The sequence below is a fragment of the Triticum urartu genome, chromosome 5 (assembly GCF_003073215.2).
Source record: "Triticum urartu cultivar G1812 chromosome 5, Tu2.1, whole genome shotgun sequence".
Lineage (NCBI taxonomy): Eukaryota > Viridiplantae > Streptophyta > Magnoliopsida > Poales > Poaceae > Triticum > Triticum urartu.
In genome coordinates, this window is record NC_053026.1 from 517,551,725 (window position 1) to 517,570,155 (window position 18,431).

General features: G+C 45.2%; 1 protein-coding gene across 1 annotated transcript; it reads right to left on the bottom strand.

Moving 5' to 3' along the window:
• Positions 1-1,020: 1,020 nt before the first annotated feature.
• LOC125556526 (cation/H(+) antiporter 2-like) lies at positions 1,021-4,112 on the bottom strand. The gene is made up of 2 exons (XM_048719243.1): positions 3,578-4,112; positions 1,021-3,485 (listed from the first exon to the last, which is right to left on the bottom strand). The coding sequence occupies exons 1-2, from the start codon at positions 3,740-3,742 to the stop codon at positions 1,191-1,193; spliced, it is 2,460 nt and encodes an 819-aa protein (XP_048575200.1). The 5' UTR covers positions 3,743-4,112; the 3' UTR covers positions 1,021-1,190.
• Positions 4,113-18,431: the final 14,319 nt, after the last annotated feature.

Sequence of the window (18,431 nt, forward strand, 5' to 3'; positions counted from 1 at the left end):
GAGAAATTGAAGTGATCTTTGCAACGAGTATTCCTTAATTAGTGATTTCGTCGTCAAATAGGATATTCCCATGGCCAGGCCTACCACCGCACCGGGGTGCGGGAGGCCCAACAACATCGTTGCGATCTGGAGCAGACCGATACCTTCTTTTTTTCTTGAGAAATCTTGCCTCTTTACTGATTCAAAACAATTTTTTATATGTATACGGTTCGCATCATGAGAATTACCCAATCAATTATCGAGTTGCTCCAAAATTATAAGCAAACTTAAAAGGATTATGAGCTTTAAAATTAAAGTTTCGACGCTCATAAACAAAAGTGTAGGAATTAAACAAAACTAGTGCTACTTTTATGATTTCATGTATGATCTCTGCAAGAGGATCTTCTGTCCTGTGGATTATGTCAATCACCACACCGTGACAATCAGAGGTCACCACAAAGAAGTGTTCACTTTTAGTTTTAGATACAAAGGACTATTCATGTATACATATTTTAAATATTTGAATATAGACTACATGTATGCATGTACACTAAATTGAGTGAACAATCACACTAAAATATGTCTAAATATATTCGAATAAATTAAGTTTGGGCATGGCTACACGTAAGTCGTCTGACTTTTAAATTTGGCACAGTCGATTGTTTTGGAAGCCGCACCCTTCTTCTTCCTCCAACTCTTCTCCTTCTCTAAATCGTCGCATGGGCCGCTGGCCAAACCGCCTGCAACCATTACCCATGGCCGGCACTCCAACGCAGGCTTCCTGCCCCCTCCCAGGAAGCGCACCCACCGCTGGTCTTGCCGCCTCCCCCGGCCATCCCTCTAGCCCTGGGTGATGACCGGGTTTTTCTCCGGCGAAGTTGCACCACCGCCGTCCTGCCACCTCAACCACTGTTCGTTCTTCCGCCCCACCCCCCTTCCCCGCCTTCTACTTCCTCCCCTTCGGCTTCCCTCCGATCATCTCAAAATCGACTGACCCAAATGCTAAAGTCAGTTGACTGATATTTAGCTGATTTGAAAAAGTTTAAATATCTTATATTTGTGAACGGAGGAAGTATCATTTTCCTATTTCCTGCTTATTTGCTGAGATGAAAAAAATTGCCAGCTGAGATGTGCTACATTAATTCTAGTCGTCTACACTCTAATTATACACAGCTACAGTTTTCTACTACGTCTTTGCAGCATACACGGTGTCAGACCCCCGCCGTTCCCGCTGGTGGTGGGTCGAGGCCGAACGCCGTCGACACGGCTTTCTTCTGCTGCAGGACGATCACGGAGCCCATCTCCAGCGACTCGTCCGACGCGAGGATATCCCCGATTGGGCCCATCTCCCCGCACTCTAGCCCGCCCAGCAGCTCCGCCGGCTGCCTTCCGCCGCGCCCCACCACGACCAGCGCGTACGCCCCGGCCATCCTGCGCAGGGCCTCCACCACGTCCGCCGCGCCGCCCACCACCTTCTCAACGTACGACGCGAGCTCCTTCGCCACGTACTCGCGTTGGAGCGCCGCCATGCAGCACTCGTCGGGATCGTCCACCACGACGGACACCTCCCCGTCGGCGTGATCGTCGGCGCGTGCCGTCTGGACGCCGGCGTGGCCGTGCTTGCCGGGCCCCACGAAGCGGATGACGGTCAGGTGGACCGTCTCATTCTTGGCGAGGCGGCAGGCGAGGGCCACGGCCTCGCGGTCGTCCGGCCCGCCGAGGAAGACAGCCGCCACGTGCGTCGGCGCGGTGGCCCGGTCTTCCCGCCAGTTGCCCAGCGTCTCCTCGCTCGTGGATATCTTGGTCGGTAGCTGGAAGCTGGTGCCGCCTCTCCGGAACGGGCGGTCGACGAGGATGCCGGTGGTGCACGGCGCGCGCTCGAGCACGTTCAGGTTGAGCTGGCGGCGATCCTCCGACCGGCAGGACATCTTGCCGTCGTAGTGCTGCTCCTTGTGGTAGGGCACGATTAGGACGTCGGCGTGGACCTCCTCCGCGCAGCGGCGGATGGTCTTCAGGTTCGTGACGGGGCCGCGGTCGCCTTTGTCGATCTGCCGGATGACGAGGCCGGTGATGGAGGCGAACAGGTCGACGGTCCAGTTCACCTGCGTGGCGGCGTCGTTCATGCGGTCCCAGTGCTTGTCGCTGTCGATCTGGACCCGCTCGTGGTAGCGTTTGGCGCCGCCGGTGCCCGCGCGTGCGTGCTTGCTCACGGCGTCGTAGAAGTGCAGGACATGCACAGCGGGCTGCACGGCGGGCTTGCTCGCCAGCAGCTCGACGAGGCTGAGCATCGCCGGCGTGGCGCGTGCTCCGTGCACGCAGGCGAGCATCCGCAGCTCCTCCTCCTGGTCCGGGACCAGCCGCTCCAGCGTCCTGTGGCCGTTGCTCAGATACGCCTCCCTCTCCCTGCGGTACACAACGGCGAACACCGGCCCCGCGATGACGGTGCTGATCATGCTGCCCATCACCATGGCCATGAGCGCCTGCTCCGCCCAAATCCCCTCGGAGCTGGCGAAGCTCATGTCGATCATGTTGACGTGGCCCTTGATGTTAAGGATGACGCCGAGGCGCGCGGCGTCCCCGAGCGGCATGTGGAGGAACCTGGCAGCGCCCATGGTGCCTGCGCACTTGCCGACGAGACCGAGGATGGTGAGGAGGACGGCGGGCACGACGACGGCGCCGGACATGGCGCTGAAGTTGAGCCGCATCCCCATGGTCCCGAAATAGAAGGGCAGGGCCAGCGCGTGCAGCGGGTACGCAAGCGCGTGCGTGACGGTCCTCGCCACGGGGCCCTCCCTGGGGAACGCCAGCCCCAGCACGAGGCTCGCCGGCATGCCGTCGAAGCCGACGCGGCGCGGGAAGTCGCCGATGTAGGATACGGCGATGAGGATGAGAGCCAGCTCCCAGTTCCCGATGCGGTGCCGCCCCGCGTTGCGCCGGTTCATGAACTCCACGGCTGGCCGGAGCAGCGCGAGCGCGAGGCCGACCTTGAAGAGCGCCAGCACGCCGAGCCCGAGCCGCTGGGACGCGCTGTACCCTGGGGTCCTTCCGGACGCCAGCTTCATGCAGGAGAAGACGCCCTCCCCGACGATGCAGATGACGTTGGTGGCGATGGCGGCGCCGACGACGAGGCGGCCGGTGGCGGTGGCGGTGAGTCCGAGCTCGGCGGCCATCCGGGAGACGTCGACGGAGGAGGTGTTGGCGAGCGTGAGCATGAGCACGGCGGCGAGCAGCTCGGGCGAGCGGACGGGGGTGTGCATCATGCTGCCGTACAGGCCCCCGGAGACGAAGGCGGCGAGGAGCAGGCAGGTGGCGACGCTGGCGTAGGTGGCGATGGTGCAGCGGTGCTTGTCGTTCCAGAGCGAGGCGAGGTCGGCGTCGAGGCCGACGTAGAACATGTAGAAGATGCGCGCCTGGGAGACGTACCACCCGTACGTGTCCTCCACGTTCACCACGGCCACGTGCACGATCACCTCGTGCAGCCCCAGGCTCCCCACCATGATCCCCGCCTGCATGCATGCATGCACCCATGTCCATGGATGTTAGCGAATTGAGAGGAGGCGATTGATTGACCGGCCGAAGAGATGGCGCATGCACGTACGAGGATCTGGGAGATGGCGCTGGGCTGGTTGTGGCGGCGGAGGGAGAGGTGGATGAACTTGCCGAGGGCGATGACGACGACGGCCTGGAGGACGATGAGGAAGAGGGTGTCCAGGGACACGTTCTGGAGCTCGAGGACCAGATCGCAGTTCATGGGTCTCGCCATGGCCGCTTGATCGACCCTTCTTCCTCTTTAGCTCCGTCCGGCTCGCTGGCCGGCTCTTCCTCCGTTGGTGGCGCTTGTGGATGATGTCAACGTCGACGGCGGCGGATGATTGCGCGGCCGTGGTCCTGCCAGAAAATGTTCTCCAGGTTCGTCGGAGCCTTCCTGGCTGCTCGTGAGGTTGGTGATCAGTTTGGCAATGGATGGTCATGGATGACCATGGCATTGGCATGCATGTACAAGAGAAAAAAAAAAGGCTCGTCCTCCATACCTGGGCCTGACACTGCTACGAGCAGGAGGAGCCCATGAGGCCCTATATGTGAATGGAGGGAGTATGTCTTTTCTTCCTTGAGATTATCAATCCTGTTTCTTGGTTTGAACGGACAACATTGGATGCTAGACAAGCGCCATGTGTGGCCTCTAATCTAGGTGTTCACCTGATTTTCTGAGCAGGTGCAAGTCAAGTCAACCACCCAAGTTTTCGCTCTTTTCCACGCAAGTTACTAGTCAAGTCAACAGTGAACCATCATTTGACTATAAGTTGAGTTCACGAGATACCACCGAGAAGTAAGTGTTCATAGGCCATTATGAAACTGTTCAAGATCTTCGTCGCCCTCGCCGTCTTGGTTGTTCTATCCACCTCAAAACCATTTGTCGCGGGTTAGTGCACTAGGGAAGCAGGTAAAGAAAGCGCCAAAAGTTGGTATACGAGGGAAACAGATAGGCAGACTGCCTCCGGCACCAATACCAAACCCGCGTGGGCAGCACAAACGAGGGTCAGGGCCACCACATCCACCAGCAACACAGACGAGCAGAATTCAGCCGTTTAGCTCACCGCCGCCTCCTTTACCGCGAGCGCAGAAGAGCACAATGCAGCCAATGCCACCTCCACCACCGGTGCAGAAGAGTGGGGCATGGCCGATGCACTTTCCGCCACCTCCACCAGAAGTGCAGAAGAGGGTAGTGAGTCCGTTGCGCACCCCGCCGCCTCCACCGCCGGTGCAGAAGAGTGGGGCATGGCCGATCCACTTTCCGCCACCTCCACCAGAAGTGCAGAAGAGGGTAGTGAGTCCGTTGCGCACCCCGCCGCCTCCACCGCCGGTGCAGAAGAGTGGGGCATGGCCGATCCACTTTCCGCCACCTCCACCAGAAGTGCAGAAGAGGGTAGTGAGTCCGTTGCGCACCCCGCCGCCTCCACCGCCGGTGCAGAAGAGTGGGGCATGGCCGATCCACTTTCCGCCACCTCCACCAGAAGTGCAGAAGAGGGTAGTGAGTCCGTTGCGCACCCCGCCGCCTCCACCGCCGGTGCAGAAGAGTGGGGCATGGCCGATCCACTTTCCGCCACCTCCACCAGAAGTGCAGAAGAGGGTAGTGAGTCCATTGCGCACCCCGCCGCTTCCACCACCAGTGAAGAAGAGCATCACTCGGCCATTGAGCTCCCCACCACCTCCACAATGAGCACATATCGTACAGTGGCTCGTGGTTATTAGATCCTTCATTTTCTTTACAGTCATCATTATATGGAATTAGATCTTGAGTACCATATGCATAGTCTTGTACTACCCACTTAGCTTAGATATGTGCACACAATGTTGTAGTTTTTTCAAATAAAGATCCTTATGCAGGGTTTCGTTACCCATTTGTTCAATTTGTGCCACGAATAAAACTGAACGAATAGGCTAGGTCTCCGATAAATGTGCAAAAACTAAAATTTTCTAAATAGCAACTGAACATCTTCACTGTATGACATGCCTACTTGTGCATGCTACCTTTCAACTTTTTTGAGATAAGTACTCACGTCATTCGCCATGAAATATGGGACTGACTAGGTGTCAGATGACCGAAAACTAATATTGGGTTAGTCACTTCTTCTAACTAGTCAATGTGTACGTGCAATACACGTTAATTTGGAAGTATATTAAGTGCATGCGGATATTAAGTAGGACATTATTTGCATGTTATTATGTGATTAGCACTATATTTGGTATGAAAATAACTGCACGCTAAACGTATTGAGCGCTCGACATTGAAGCAGTCTAGGTCGTCGGATTAACATGATTTAATGGCCGAGATTAATCGAGTTCGTTCCTTTAAGTTTTTTTTATATTTTTATATTGGTATAGATATAGATGTCCTTGATTTTCGTTCTGTCCGCATGCAAGCGCTGAAATAGAAGGATCCGGCTTGCCTGCTCCCTTCCCGTGCTCCCATCCATGCTCCCACTTAATCCTACAGCTGTCTTTTTTTCTTTTTTCTTTCTAATTTAATCATCTCCCCCCTGATTTTAAAGGGTGGGACCGGGCCTTATTTTGTTCCAATCAAATCAAGCCACGTAGACGGGAGCACGGATGGGCACACGGCGAGGGAGCAGGCAAGTCTTTATTTGGTATACTACGCCATGCATGCATGCATGCAAGCTGCTCAGTCATGCTAAATGCCTTCCGATTTATGAGTGTACTGCTTGAGTTTGACTAGAACGAATTTCTGACATGGCAGGCTTATACAAAACTCCCTCTTTTCTTTTCTACGTAAGATGAAATGAAAAAAAGTTGGAATTAGAAAAGGTGAATGATTTTGTCTAAATAAATGTGAAATGAAAAAATTAAATTAAATTAAATTCGGAGCCAGAAATATCAGTGCATGGGAGATAAAAAATGATTTTATTTGTATCGGTTACCTTTTTTATGAGTAAATAAAGACATATTTTAAAAGGATGTTTGGTCTCCCTCGACTCTTCAGAGGAGCACTAGGCCCTATGCAACCAATAAGCAGAAGCCCATCCGATATTTAAGCTTTGTCTGAAATATACAAAAATGAGATGATACCTAGTAAGACATAAGGCAAAAACCATAATAAATAAACAAAAATAAACTAAGGAATAAAAAGATAAGTTATGTACAAAAGAATGAATTAGTGGATTGAGTATTACCCTTTAAAAATGGAGAAAAATAATACAAATAGTCAAATACTAACAATATTCACACACAATTTACGCAAAAAAATGTGTTGTTTATAATATGCAAGAATAAGCATATAGTAGTGGAATTTTCACGGAAAAATATTTTCTAAGAATGAATGAATTAGCGGCATTGATATTAACCTTGAAGAAGAAAAATAAATGAAATAACAAGTAAAATAATCAAAATAATGAAGTATTCTAAGTAAGAATAAGTTAGTGCCACTACTATTACCCTGTAAGAAGAAAGAAAATGTAAATAATAAATAAGGACAAAATTTTCACATAATTCAAATACAAATTGCGCCTTTTTATAATACACAAGAATAAGCAGACAATAATGAAATTACACAGAAATAATGTAGTTTTTTAACTTAGAATTAGTGGCATTGGTATAACACTTAAAGAAGAAGAAAATGAAATATAAACTAGAAGAAAATCAAAATAAAGAAGTTTCCTAAGAAATAAGGAGTTAGTGGCATTTGTATTACCATTCAAGAAGGAAATAATGAAATAAAAAGATTAAATGGAATATAAACTAAAAGAATAACAAGATGTTACTAAGGAACAATGAAGTAGTGACATTTGTATTACGCATTACGAAGAAAGAAAATGAAAAATAATCTACAACAAAGAATGTCGAAACTTGCACGTAATTCACACAATAATTGTGCCTTTTTATTGTATGCAAGATGAGCATATAATAGTGGAATTTTCCGCCAAAAAAGTTTCCTAAGAAGAAATGAATTAGTGACATTGGTATATTACCTTTAAAGAAGAAAGAAAATAAATATAAACTAAAACATGATCAATAAAGAAGTTTTCTAAATAATAACTAATTAGTGGCATTTGTATTACCCTTTAAGAATAACGAAATGAAAAAAAACTGAAATAAAATCAAAATAATAAAGTTTTCTAAGGAAGAATTAATTAGTGGCATTGTTATTACCCTTTAATAAAATAAATGATTAAATTTTCAAATATTTTAAAAATAAGTTGCTTTCTTTTATAATATGCAAGAATGAACATATAAGTGGAATTTCTCAAAACAATCCTAAGAAGGAATGAATTAGTGGCATTGGTATTGCTCTTAAAGAAGAAAGGAAGTGGATAAAACTAAAACTAAATTAAAACAATGACGTATTGAAGAATGATAGTGGCATTTGGTACTATCCTATAAGAAGAAAAATAATATTAAAAAAACTTGCACTGAAAATTGTACTTTTAAGATATGCTAAGGATAAGCACATAATGGTATATTTTTCACATTCTAGTGTAATCTACACACATACTATATAGTACTTAGGTGTATACATTTCTACTCATCCAATATGCAAAACATATCCATGTAGAAAAAAGAAACAAAGGCTAGAAAAAGCAAAAGCAAAAGACACATAAAAAACACGCAATGTGGAAGGGACTTCGGGCCCAATAGGAAAATTGACTTACCACAAACAGGGGTAAGTCAAAAATTCAGTCTAAGAAAAATTGACTTACCCCAAACAGGGGAAAGTCAAAAATTAAGCATAAGAAAGAATTGACTTACCCCAAACAGGGGCAACTCAACTCAGCCTAAACAACACAAGAAAAGAAAAATGACACGAATAGTAACAAAATAAAAACAATGGTCAGAAAATTGACTTACCCAAATTTAAAATCCTGGCGACTTACATATAGCTAAAGTGATGAAATTTTTACTTTCCTGAAAACAAACATGGAAAAATCCTATAAATATGCAACTCGTTGCTCAGGGCAAAACATTTTCTATGGGAACCAAAATATTCCTTCAGCGTAGAAAAATAGTTCACTATAAATATTTCCCGCTCTAAGTTAGAAGAAACCAATTAACCATTAAAATTAAACAAACGTCCGGACATGCCCATGAACGTTTGGTGTGTCCATTTTAAATTACGCGGTTGGAGATGCCTTAACCATCTCTGCCAAAGCTGAACTAGGTCCCCGCCAAAAGAAGAAGAAGAAGAAGCTGAACTAGCTCAGAGCATTGTATAGCTAGCCACAGCCGATGCAGGAATATTTGATATCACAAAATACACTCTTGTTACGAGCTAGCCTCGTGGCCCAGAATATCCACGCATGTTTGCAGACAAGGTCGCCAAATTGAAATGCTGGAACATGATCCCATCCCGAAAATTACGAGCAAGAGGCACCTTCCTTTTCCTTCCTTCCTTTCCATTAGTCTTTCTCGTGCAAATGCAACTTAATTTTTTTTAACACAGTACAGACGCAAGCACTCACAACTGAGACTTGAATCCTGATGGACTGGGGATACCACTATCCCTTTAACCATCCAACCACATATTGATTTGCGCGAATGTAACTCAATTAGTACGTACAGTAACTATGTTTCACTGTTCCAATAGACATTGGATACCAGACAAGCCATGTGTGACCTCTGATCTAGGCGGAGTTAATGCGTGACCGGACCGGGGTTTCCAAGCAAGTGCAGGCCAAGTCAACCGTCCAAGTTTTCGCCATTTTCCCAGCAAAACTACGCGTCATTTTTTCACTATAAACTGAGCTCAATTGACATCGCTGAGAGAAAGCGTCCCTAAGCCAACATGAAACTGCTCAAGCTCTTTGTCGTCCTGGCAATCTTAGCTGCTTTGTGCACCTCAAATGTGTCGTCGCAGGCTAGCGCGCTAGGGAAGCAGCCAAAAAAAGCGCCGAAAGTTGGTGTGCCGGTGAAACGGCAGAGAAAAATGCCTCCAGCACCAAAGCCGTCGATGTCGGTGAGCTCTGAAAAGCCAAGGACTCCACCACCACAAACATAGAAGAGTCGAATGAAGTCGGTGTGCTGCCTCCACCACATCGCAGATGAGCACACAAGGGAAGAGCGCATAGTTCACCAAGTGTGCCCCCCGCCGCCTTCACCATGAGCAGCATGTTATGAGCTGTGTGCAGTCGTTGGAGCTTACATTTTCTCCTCAGTCACCATTATATGCCCATCAGATCCTGACTTTTCGTATGCTTAGCATTGTTGTGCCCATTTAGCGTAGATCTGTACACACAATGTTGTTGTTTTGTCAAATAAAGTTTCATATGTGGAGATTCATTGCCCATTTGTTCAACTTGTGTCACAAATTAAACCAACTAAATAGGCTAGATTATGGGATATTTTACCTTGGCAAAAATTTATGAGGAAATGTGCAAAAACTAAAAACAATCTAAATGGCATCTGAGACGCCCCTGGTATGCTGGGTTGTCCTATATATGCCACATTGCAAAAAAAGAGAGCCACTTCCAGCCTTCCAGTTTTTCATCTTTCTTTCCTTTTTTTTTCCTGTGATGAAACTTCTCATGTGCCAATCTCTATGAAATGCTCGCTTTACTAAAATTGGACAAGGAAAAGTATCCTTATGTTTTTCGGTGTTTTTTTAAATGAAACAAAATTCATAAGATATACCAAAAAGATATACTCTTCACGAAGCTTTTTTGCTGTAATTTGAAGTTGAAAATAACTCCTTAAAATAATATTAAAAATATCAGACAAGTCCTTTGACTTGAGCAAGAAACGTTCTAGCTAGGATGAAAAAAAAAACTCCATCCTTTCCGGTTTATTATGCTTGTGTGTATCCCTAGATTGATAATTTGACAAACACAATACGTACAAGTTATATATATCCCAATAGTTATATATACCACTAGAAAATACTTTCCATTTGAAGTTTCTAGTGATATTTTTTCTGAAATATATCTCGTATCATGGTCAAAATTTTAATCTAGGGATACACACATGCCAAATGAACCGGAAAGGTCGGAGTATTGGCTTTTATATAAAATTCAACACAAACTCGGCATATAAAAGAAATATCATGTCACATCCAATAAAACCAATGTTCTTGGATAAGTTGTTGTAGTCCTGTAGCGCCGTAGCGGCTGCACACGTTTGGGCCCAACTTGCTATGCGATAGCACCGCCCGAGTCTTCGATGAGCACACAAATCTTAGAAATAGAAATGTCTGACCGCTAGCTTGAGACAAAAAACCAACCTTTTTAATGGAAGGCCATCGTGACATGACTTATTTCATGAAATAATAGTTACATCATATGAGTTTACTCAAGATAAAATTAGGCGCCTCATCGACCCAATTACAAGATGAATTAGAAGTATAACTATTTCTAGTAATATCATGAGCCCGAGCACGTCGGCACTGCCCATCCTTCCAGCTAACCTCCCCACCGGACACCCTCTGTGCCGCCCACCTCGGCAGCCGGCACAGAAGCATGCAAAGCCACCAACAAAGATCCACCCACCGGCATGGGGGGGCCCCACGGACCACCGCCCACCACCAAGAAAGCTCACCGGGAAGTCCATCTGCGATGCCGCCGTCGTCCAGCAGCCGGAGCACATGCTATTGTAATTCAGTGAATCAATGGAGACATGAAAATGTTTCCCCAATGACTTTGCACTCGCTACTGGTATTGGTATCAAAATTTGTCGAAATCAACCTTCGTTTCCCTTCATGTAGATCAATGAAATACCAACACCAGTACTAATATCCTAGATTGCACCACCCCCTCCTTCCTACAAATTTACCTCAGACTGCCACTATCCCCCGCATGTCCGCCATTGAATGCCTTTCTCCCAATCTTAGAACATTGTAGAAAATTGCTTGCTGGTTGTCGTGTCAAACTACTATCAAAAGGCGATCGCCTAATACTTCTAACCATGGTAGTCAAATCTCTTTAGACCTACTTTGTACTCCCTCCGTTACTAAATATGTCTTTTTTAAAGATTTCAATATGGACTACATACGGGGCAAAATGAATGAATCTACACTTTAAACTACGTCTATATACATCCATATATAGTCTACATTAAAATCTTTAAAAAGACTTATATTTAGGAACAAGGGAGTATCTGTTTTTTAAGTTCCAAAAAAGGTTAATGTTAAATGTTAAATGCACTCGAGTTTCCTAGTTATTGTTAAATGTTAAGATAGATTTCCGGGTTAATGATGGAGTAAAAACAACATGCAATATACATATAACTTTTTTTTGAAACGAGGCAAAAGACTTGCCATTTTCATTGATTAAGAAGAAGATAATTGCCCGGTTAATTAACGGAAAACCGGGCTAAAACCGATATAACCCAACCCATATGACATGGGTACCTTCGGCCAACCTGGCCACCGACATGGAACACAAAGCTGCAAAGAAGAAAGACATCCGCCGAGGAGTCGCAAGAGTCATCGTCATCACCGGTTGCCTCGAACGGGCGACTCCGACTTCACCGTAGAGCTCCATCATCGAAGCCACCCACAAACAGCTGCAGAAACCGTGGCGGCACATGCCAACAAATGGCCACACGTGCAAGCGACCGACAGCTCCGACTTTGACGACGAGCATCACAAGGGAAATATGCAGGACTTTGCGCCGAACGTGCCTACGCAAACCACGGAAGAGCACCTCGGACACGCCCAGAAGAGCCAACTACCGAAGTCCATGCCGCGACCCAAGCTCCTCGCGACGCCATCATCATTGCCGAACAGAAACCAACGCCCCACCTCAGCAAATCACGCAACGAAGATGCCACCCATCACTAGTGCAGAACCGGGCAATAGCACCGGTTCGTAAGGGCCTTTAGTGCCGGTTCGGTAACCGGCACTAAATTGTAGGCACTAAAGGCTCCCCCCCTTTAGTACCGGTTCAGCATTAACCGGTGCTAAAGGGCAACCACGTGGCACGAGCTAGCTCCGTGGGCGTGTAGGACATTAGTACCGGTTGGTAACACCAACCGGTACTAAATGTTTTGGTGTGTTTTGGTTTTATTTTTTATATTTACTTTAATTTTGTGTTTTCAATTTAATTTAGTGATTGTTTTACATTATAATGAGTTGTTAAATCATTAGGTGATTAGTTTGACTGGATGCGTGTGGATCCTAGCTAAGTCATCAAGTATATGTCATATCCATATTATATATACTTGATCACCTACTTAAGTGATCGGGGTAATATGGATATGGCATATACTTGATCACTTAGCTAGAATCCATCCATTTGAAACTAATATGCAATTTTTTTCATAAATGATATAATAACTCATCATCATCATCATATTAATTAATATAAAAACTCTTGCATCATATATATCATCACCAACGGTTTTCATAGGAAAGATATCATCGAGTTCAACATGGTAATGATATTATAAGCGTTCATAACACCATAGAAGCAAATCACTCTTTGAGATTAAGTTCAGGACGAAGAACACGGACATGAGAGGACAAGTACTAAGAGTATGAACTAGCTAATTAATCACTCCTGCTGCTCTCTCTCAGGTAAAATAGCATAGAACATGTATAGCTTTGCTGATTCATCATATTGGAGCATGCAGATGAACCTGTCTCCTAATCGTGGTTTGCGCTTCTGATTGCTACCCCTAGTACTTCTCTGTGATCGTTCACAATTTTGCTCCAGTCTTTTACTATTAAGCATTCCTTGCTATTAGAAATTCTGAATGCACTAAAGTGCATTGTAGGATATCTTGGCCGTAAGCTAACAATATTCATGGTACCTTTAGTCTCGATCCAATCAGGCACAACATTCATCGGGAGTCCCTGTTGAAGAATATCGTATAGTAACATACTTAGCAATGAAGTTTAGCTTAAAAAAATAATGTATGCAAAAGATGCACTGAGGAGAAATAGTAAAAATCTTACCATCTTTCCTAAATATATGTGACCGTAGTTCAGTACGAACACTATTGGTCGCATGTTTTGAGTACTAACATTTCTAAGTGCAGAAAAGAAATTTGTCTTGACAGCATCAAGATCCTCAAGCCATGAAACATAATGACTTGTCTCCTCGCAGTTTAGTTCAGCCCCGGGACAGTGGACGGTCCTGTCTACCAAGCGCCGGACATGTTTGCTTGATTGGAAGTAAGCTGTCAATATAAATTGAGATCTATTAATTATTCAACTGGTTCAAATAATCTCATATCGAAGACATAAATATGGTTGAGAAACTCACATAATGGTAGAACTGGAGGCGTCTGCACATCGACCCAGATGTATCTATTACCTTCAATATCATCTTCCGGACGAATATCAAAGGTGATAACCATATCAGGCTCAAATGCATAAGCCTTGCATAGTGCTTGCCAAGTTTTGCATTCAAAATAGGTGTATGTGTCTGCATTGTATAATTTGACGTTGAAGGTATAACCATGCTCGGTCTTCAAGTAAACTCTTTTTACCTCCATAGTTTCGTCAGGACTGAAACCTATCTTATCCAAGACAAAAATTCTTGCATGGCAGGGGATACGCTAGTAGAATAGTGAAAAATTAAAATTAAAAGGTGAAGCAAATGAAGAATAAGTCATGCTTAATTACGAAAAAAGACTTGTCGTTGTGACTTACTGTATCCACTTCGAAGTTCTCATCCAGCTTGATGCTGAAGCGTCTATCATCAACTAGAAAATTTCTGTCGCACAGGCCGCGCTGGTCTTTGCAGTATTCGCACATAATGAAATCATGTTCGTCGTCAGACGACATTCCTATGTTCATAGGTGAAACATTAAACACTTATTAGTTTTATTAATTCAACTAATTCTGTTAATTTTCTAAATTTTCTTACTAAAAATAAACTTGTTCTATTAATTTTCATACTAAAAATAAACTAGTTATATTAATTCAACTAGTTCAAATCTCATATATATATATACCTAATTAATATCTAACTATACTAATTCAACTAGTTCAACTTGTTCTAATTCATGTAAATATATTTGTCATTAATATTTAACATTTTTTCCATACAATTCATCTAACATTAACATTCTAACATTATTATCTACGTAATTTATCTAACATTAATCTAAACAACAGAAAATAGAAAATAAGTAAAAACAATGTGTGTGTGGGTGGGTGGGTGTGTGTGTGTGGTGTGTGTGTGTGTGTCTTTCTCTGTGTGAGTGTGTGGTGTGTGTGTGTGTCTCTCTGTGTGTGTGTGTGCGTGTGTACGACCGGGGGGCGGCGGCGTACGGGCGGCGGCGGGCGACGACGTGGGGACGGGTGCGGCGGGCGAGAGGCGGCGGCGATGTACGGGCGCGGCGGGGGCGACGGGCCAGGCGGTAACGGCGACGACGGGTGGCGGGGGCGACGGCGGTGACGGCAACGACGGGTGGCGTGGGCGACAGCGGTGACGGCGACGACGGGCGGCGGGGGCGGCAAGGGCGACGCGCGATGGGGCGACGGGCGCGGCGAAGAAGTTTGGATCGAGAAGAACTACTGGTGGTCGATGAAACTGATTTTTTCGTAGGTTCCATATATATAGGAGGGGTATTTAGTGCCGGTTGGAGCCACCAACCGGTACTAAACGCCAATTTTTGTTAGGCCAAGGGGCGGGAAACGGCCCCTTTAGTACCGGTTCGTGCCACGAACCGGTACTAAAGACCCCCCCTTTAGTACCGGTTGGAGCCACCAACCGGTACTAAAGATTGTGCGCTGCCACCGGCGGTGCACAATGTTTAGTCCCACCTCGCCGAGCGAAGGGCAGCCGCATTGGTTTATAAACCCAGCCGCGGCTGCTCCTTCGAGCTTCTCTATATAGCAGGCTTCTGGGCCTAATTAACTAGGGCGTGCTGCCCTGTGAGCCTGCTGGCCCTTCTGGGCCTGCATTTGCACGCCCAAGGTCTGGCAGGCCCACTGGGCAGCGCGCGAACAAATTTTTTATATAGTTTTTTCTTTTCTGCATTATTTATTTTCTTCTATTTATTTTTGAGTAGTTTTTTATATAGTTTTTTTTTCTTTTTTGCATTATTTATTTTCTTTTATTTATTTTTGAGTAATTTTTTGTATAGTTTTTTTTTATTTTCTGCATTATTTCTTTTTTTCTATTTATTTTCTTCTGGAAATTGAATGCTGCATACTGAACACAAAAGAAGTCCGGAGTTCAAATAAGTTTAAAAAACATTGAAGTGGCCATGTAACAGATGAGTTCTCGTCCGAAACCCTGATACTCCGAAAGAGTTTGTCCAGTTTGTACACGAAGTGCGTCCAGTTTTTGCCGTGACCCGCTCTACTCTTTCGTGCATGCTATGCAGGTGATATGATGATACCATGCCAAGTTTCAACATTTTCAGGATTCATTTTGTAGTGATTTTCAATTTCACGGTCATTTACCTCTCTAAACAATTACATAAATGATCGAAAAACAACACATGATATTAGAACATGTTGGAAATTGATGACGTCGCTTTGAATGCTGCATACTGAACACAAAAGAAGTCCGGAGTTTAAATAAGTTTAAAAAACATTGAAGTGGCCGTGTAACAGATGAGTTCTCGTCCGAAACCCTGATACTCCGAAAGAGTTTGTCCAGTTTGTACACGAAGTGCGTCCATTTTTTGCCGTGACCCTCTCTACTCTTTCGCGCATGCTATGCAGGTGATATAATGATACCATGCCAAGTTTCAACATTTTCAGGATTCATTTTGTAGTGATTTTCAATTTCACGGTTATTTAGCTCTCTAAACAATTAGCTAAATGACCGAAAAACAACAAATGATGTCAGAACATGTTGGAAATTGATGACGTCGCTTTGAATGCTGCATAATGAACACAAAAGAAGTCCGGAGTTCAAATAAGTTTAAAAAACATTGAAGTGGCCGTGTAACAGATGAGTTCTCATCCGAAACCCTGATACTCCGAAAGAATTTGTCCAGTTTGTACACGAAGTGCGTTCAGTTTTTGCCGTGACCCTCTCTACTCTTTCGCGCATGCTATGCAGGTGATATGATGATACCATGCCAAGTTTCAACATTTTCAGGATTCATTTTGTAGTGATTTTCAATTTCACGGTCATTTAGCTCTCTAAACAATTAGGTAAATGACCGGAAAACAACAAATGATATCAGAACATATTGGAAATTGATGACGTCGCTTTGAATGCTGCATACTGAACACAAAATAAGTCCGGAGTTCAAATAAGTTTAAAAAACATTGAAGTGGCCATGTAACAGATGAGTTCTCGTCTGAAACCCTGATACTCCGAAAGAGTTTGTCCAGTTTGTACACGAAGTGCGTCCAGTTTTTGCCGTGACCCTCTCTACTCTTTCACGCATGCTATGCGGGTGATATGATGATACCATGCCGAGTTTCAACATTTTCAGGATTCATTTTGTAGTGATTTTCAATTTCACGGTCATTTAGCTCTCTAAACAATTACGTAAATGATCGAAAAACAAAAAATGATATTAGAACATGTTGGAAATTGATGACGTCGCTTTGAATGCTGCATACTGAACACAAAAAAGTCCGGAGTTTAAATAAGTTTAAAAAACATTGAAGTGGCCGTGTAACAGATGAGTTCTCGTCCGAAACCCTGATACTCCGAAAGAGTTTGTCCAGTTTGTACACGAAGTGCGTCCAGTTTTTGCCGTGACCCTCTCTACTCTTTCGCGCATGCTATGCAGGTGATATGATGATACCATGCCAAGTTTCAACATTTTCAGGATTCATTTTGTAGTGATTTTCAATTTCACGATCATTTACCTCTCTAAACAATTAGCTAAATGACCGAAAAACAACAAATGATGTCAGAACATGTTGGAAATTGATGACGTCGCTTTGAATGCTGCATACTGAACACAAAAAAGTCCGGAGTTCAAATAAGTTTAAAAAACATTGAAGTGACCGTGTAACAGATGAGTTCTCGTCCGAAACCCTGATACTCCGAAAGAGTTTGTCCAGTTTGTACACGAAGTGCGTCCAGTTTTTGCCGTGACCCTCTCTACTCTTTCGCGCATGCTATGCCGGTGATATGATGATACCATGCCAAGTTTCAACATTTTCAGGATTCATTTTGTAGTGATTTTCAATTTCACGGTCATTTAGCTCTCTAAACAATTAGGTAAATGACCGGAAAACAACAAATGATGTCAGAACATATTGGAAATTGATGACGTCGCTTTGAATGCTGCATACTGAACACAAAGAAGTCCGGAGTTCAAATAAGTTATTAAAAATAAAAAAGAGGTGCAATGCTGGTTAATTTGCTTCAAACCATTCGGAATAGTGTAAACTGCACTGCACATACCTCAGTGCAATCTATGCTATTCTGCAAGGCTTGAAGCTAATCAACATGCAGGTGAGCATTGCAACTCTTCTCATTGTCTGTGCACTCACGGCTTATAAACCGCTCATACTGCCTCTCTCTTGGCGAGGTGGGACTAAAAATCAGCTTACAAAGAAACTCTAGTACCGGTTCATGGCATGAACCGGTACTAAAGGTCTTCGTGGGGCCCCAGCCTGACCATAGCCTGACGCAGCCTCATTAGTACCGGTTCGTGGCATGAACCGGTACTAAAGGTTGCCGACGAACCGGTACTAATGATGCCCGCCCGCCTAGCCGTCGGAACCGGCACTAATGTGCTTCACATTTGACCCTTTTTCTACTAGTGCATCCACGGCGAAGATGCCATCTTCCACCGGTCTCCCAGTCATGGCCGGCTCCGAGACAATGCCCCCAAAGGAGGAGAAAGACGCGGAGACGCCTCCATCGCCCGATCCAATGGATCTAAGGTTTCCCTCCGGAGGCAAAGCCGTGTGGAGGAGGAGCACACCTCCACGACGGCGCTTCCAAGAAAGATCACGGCACCCGCGGGCGCCGCCGTCGCCGGCTCCGAAGAGGACCAGAGCAAGGATTTCTCCCGGAGATGACCACCTGCAGCCACCGACCGCCGCCCATCGACCACCACCTGCCGAAGCCGAC

Excerpts from the sequence above, each read along its gene's own strand:
- LOC125556526 (XM_048719243.1), bottom strand. The coding sequence starts at position 3,742 with ATGGCGAGACCCATGAACTGCGATCTGGTCCTCGAGCTCCAGAACGTG. Across the intron at positions 3,486-3,577 it reads GCGCCATCTCCCAGATCCTC|GCGGGGATCATGGTGGGGAG; the intron begins GTACGTGCATGC and ends GCATGCATGCAG.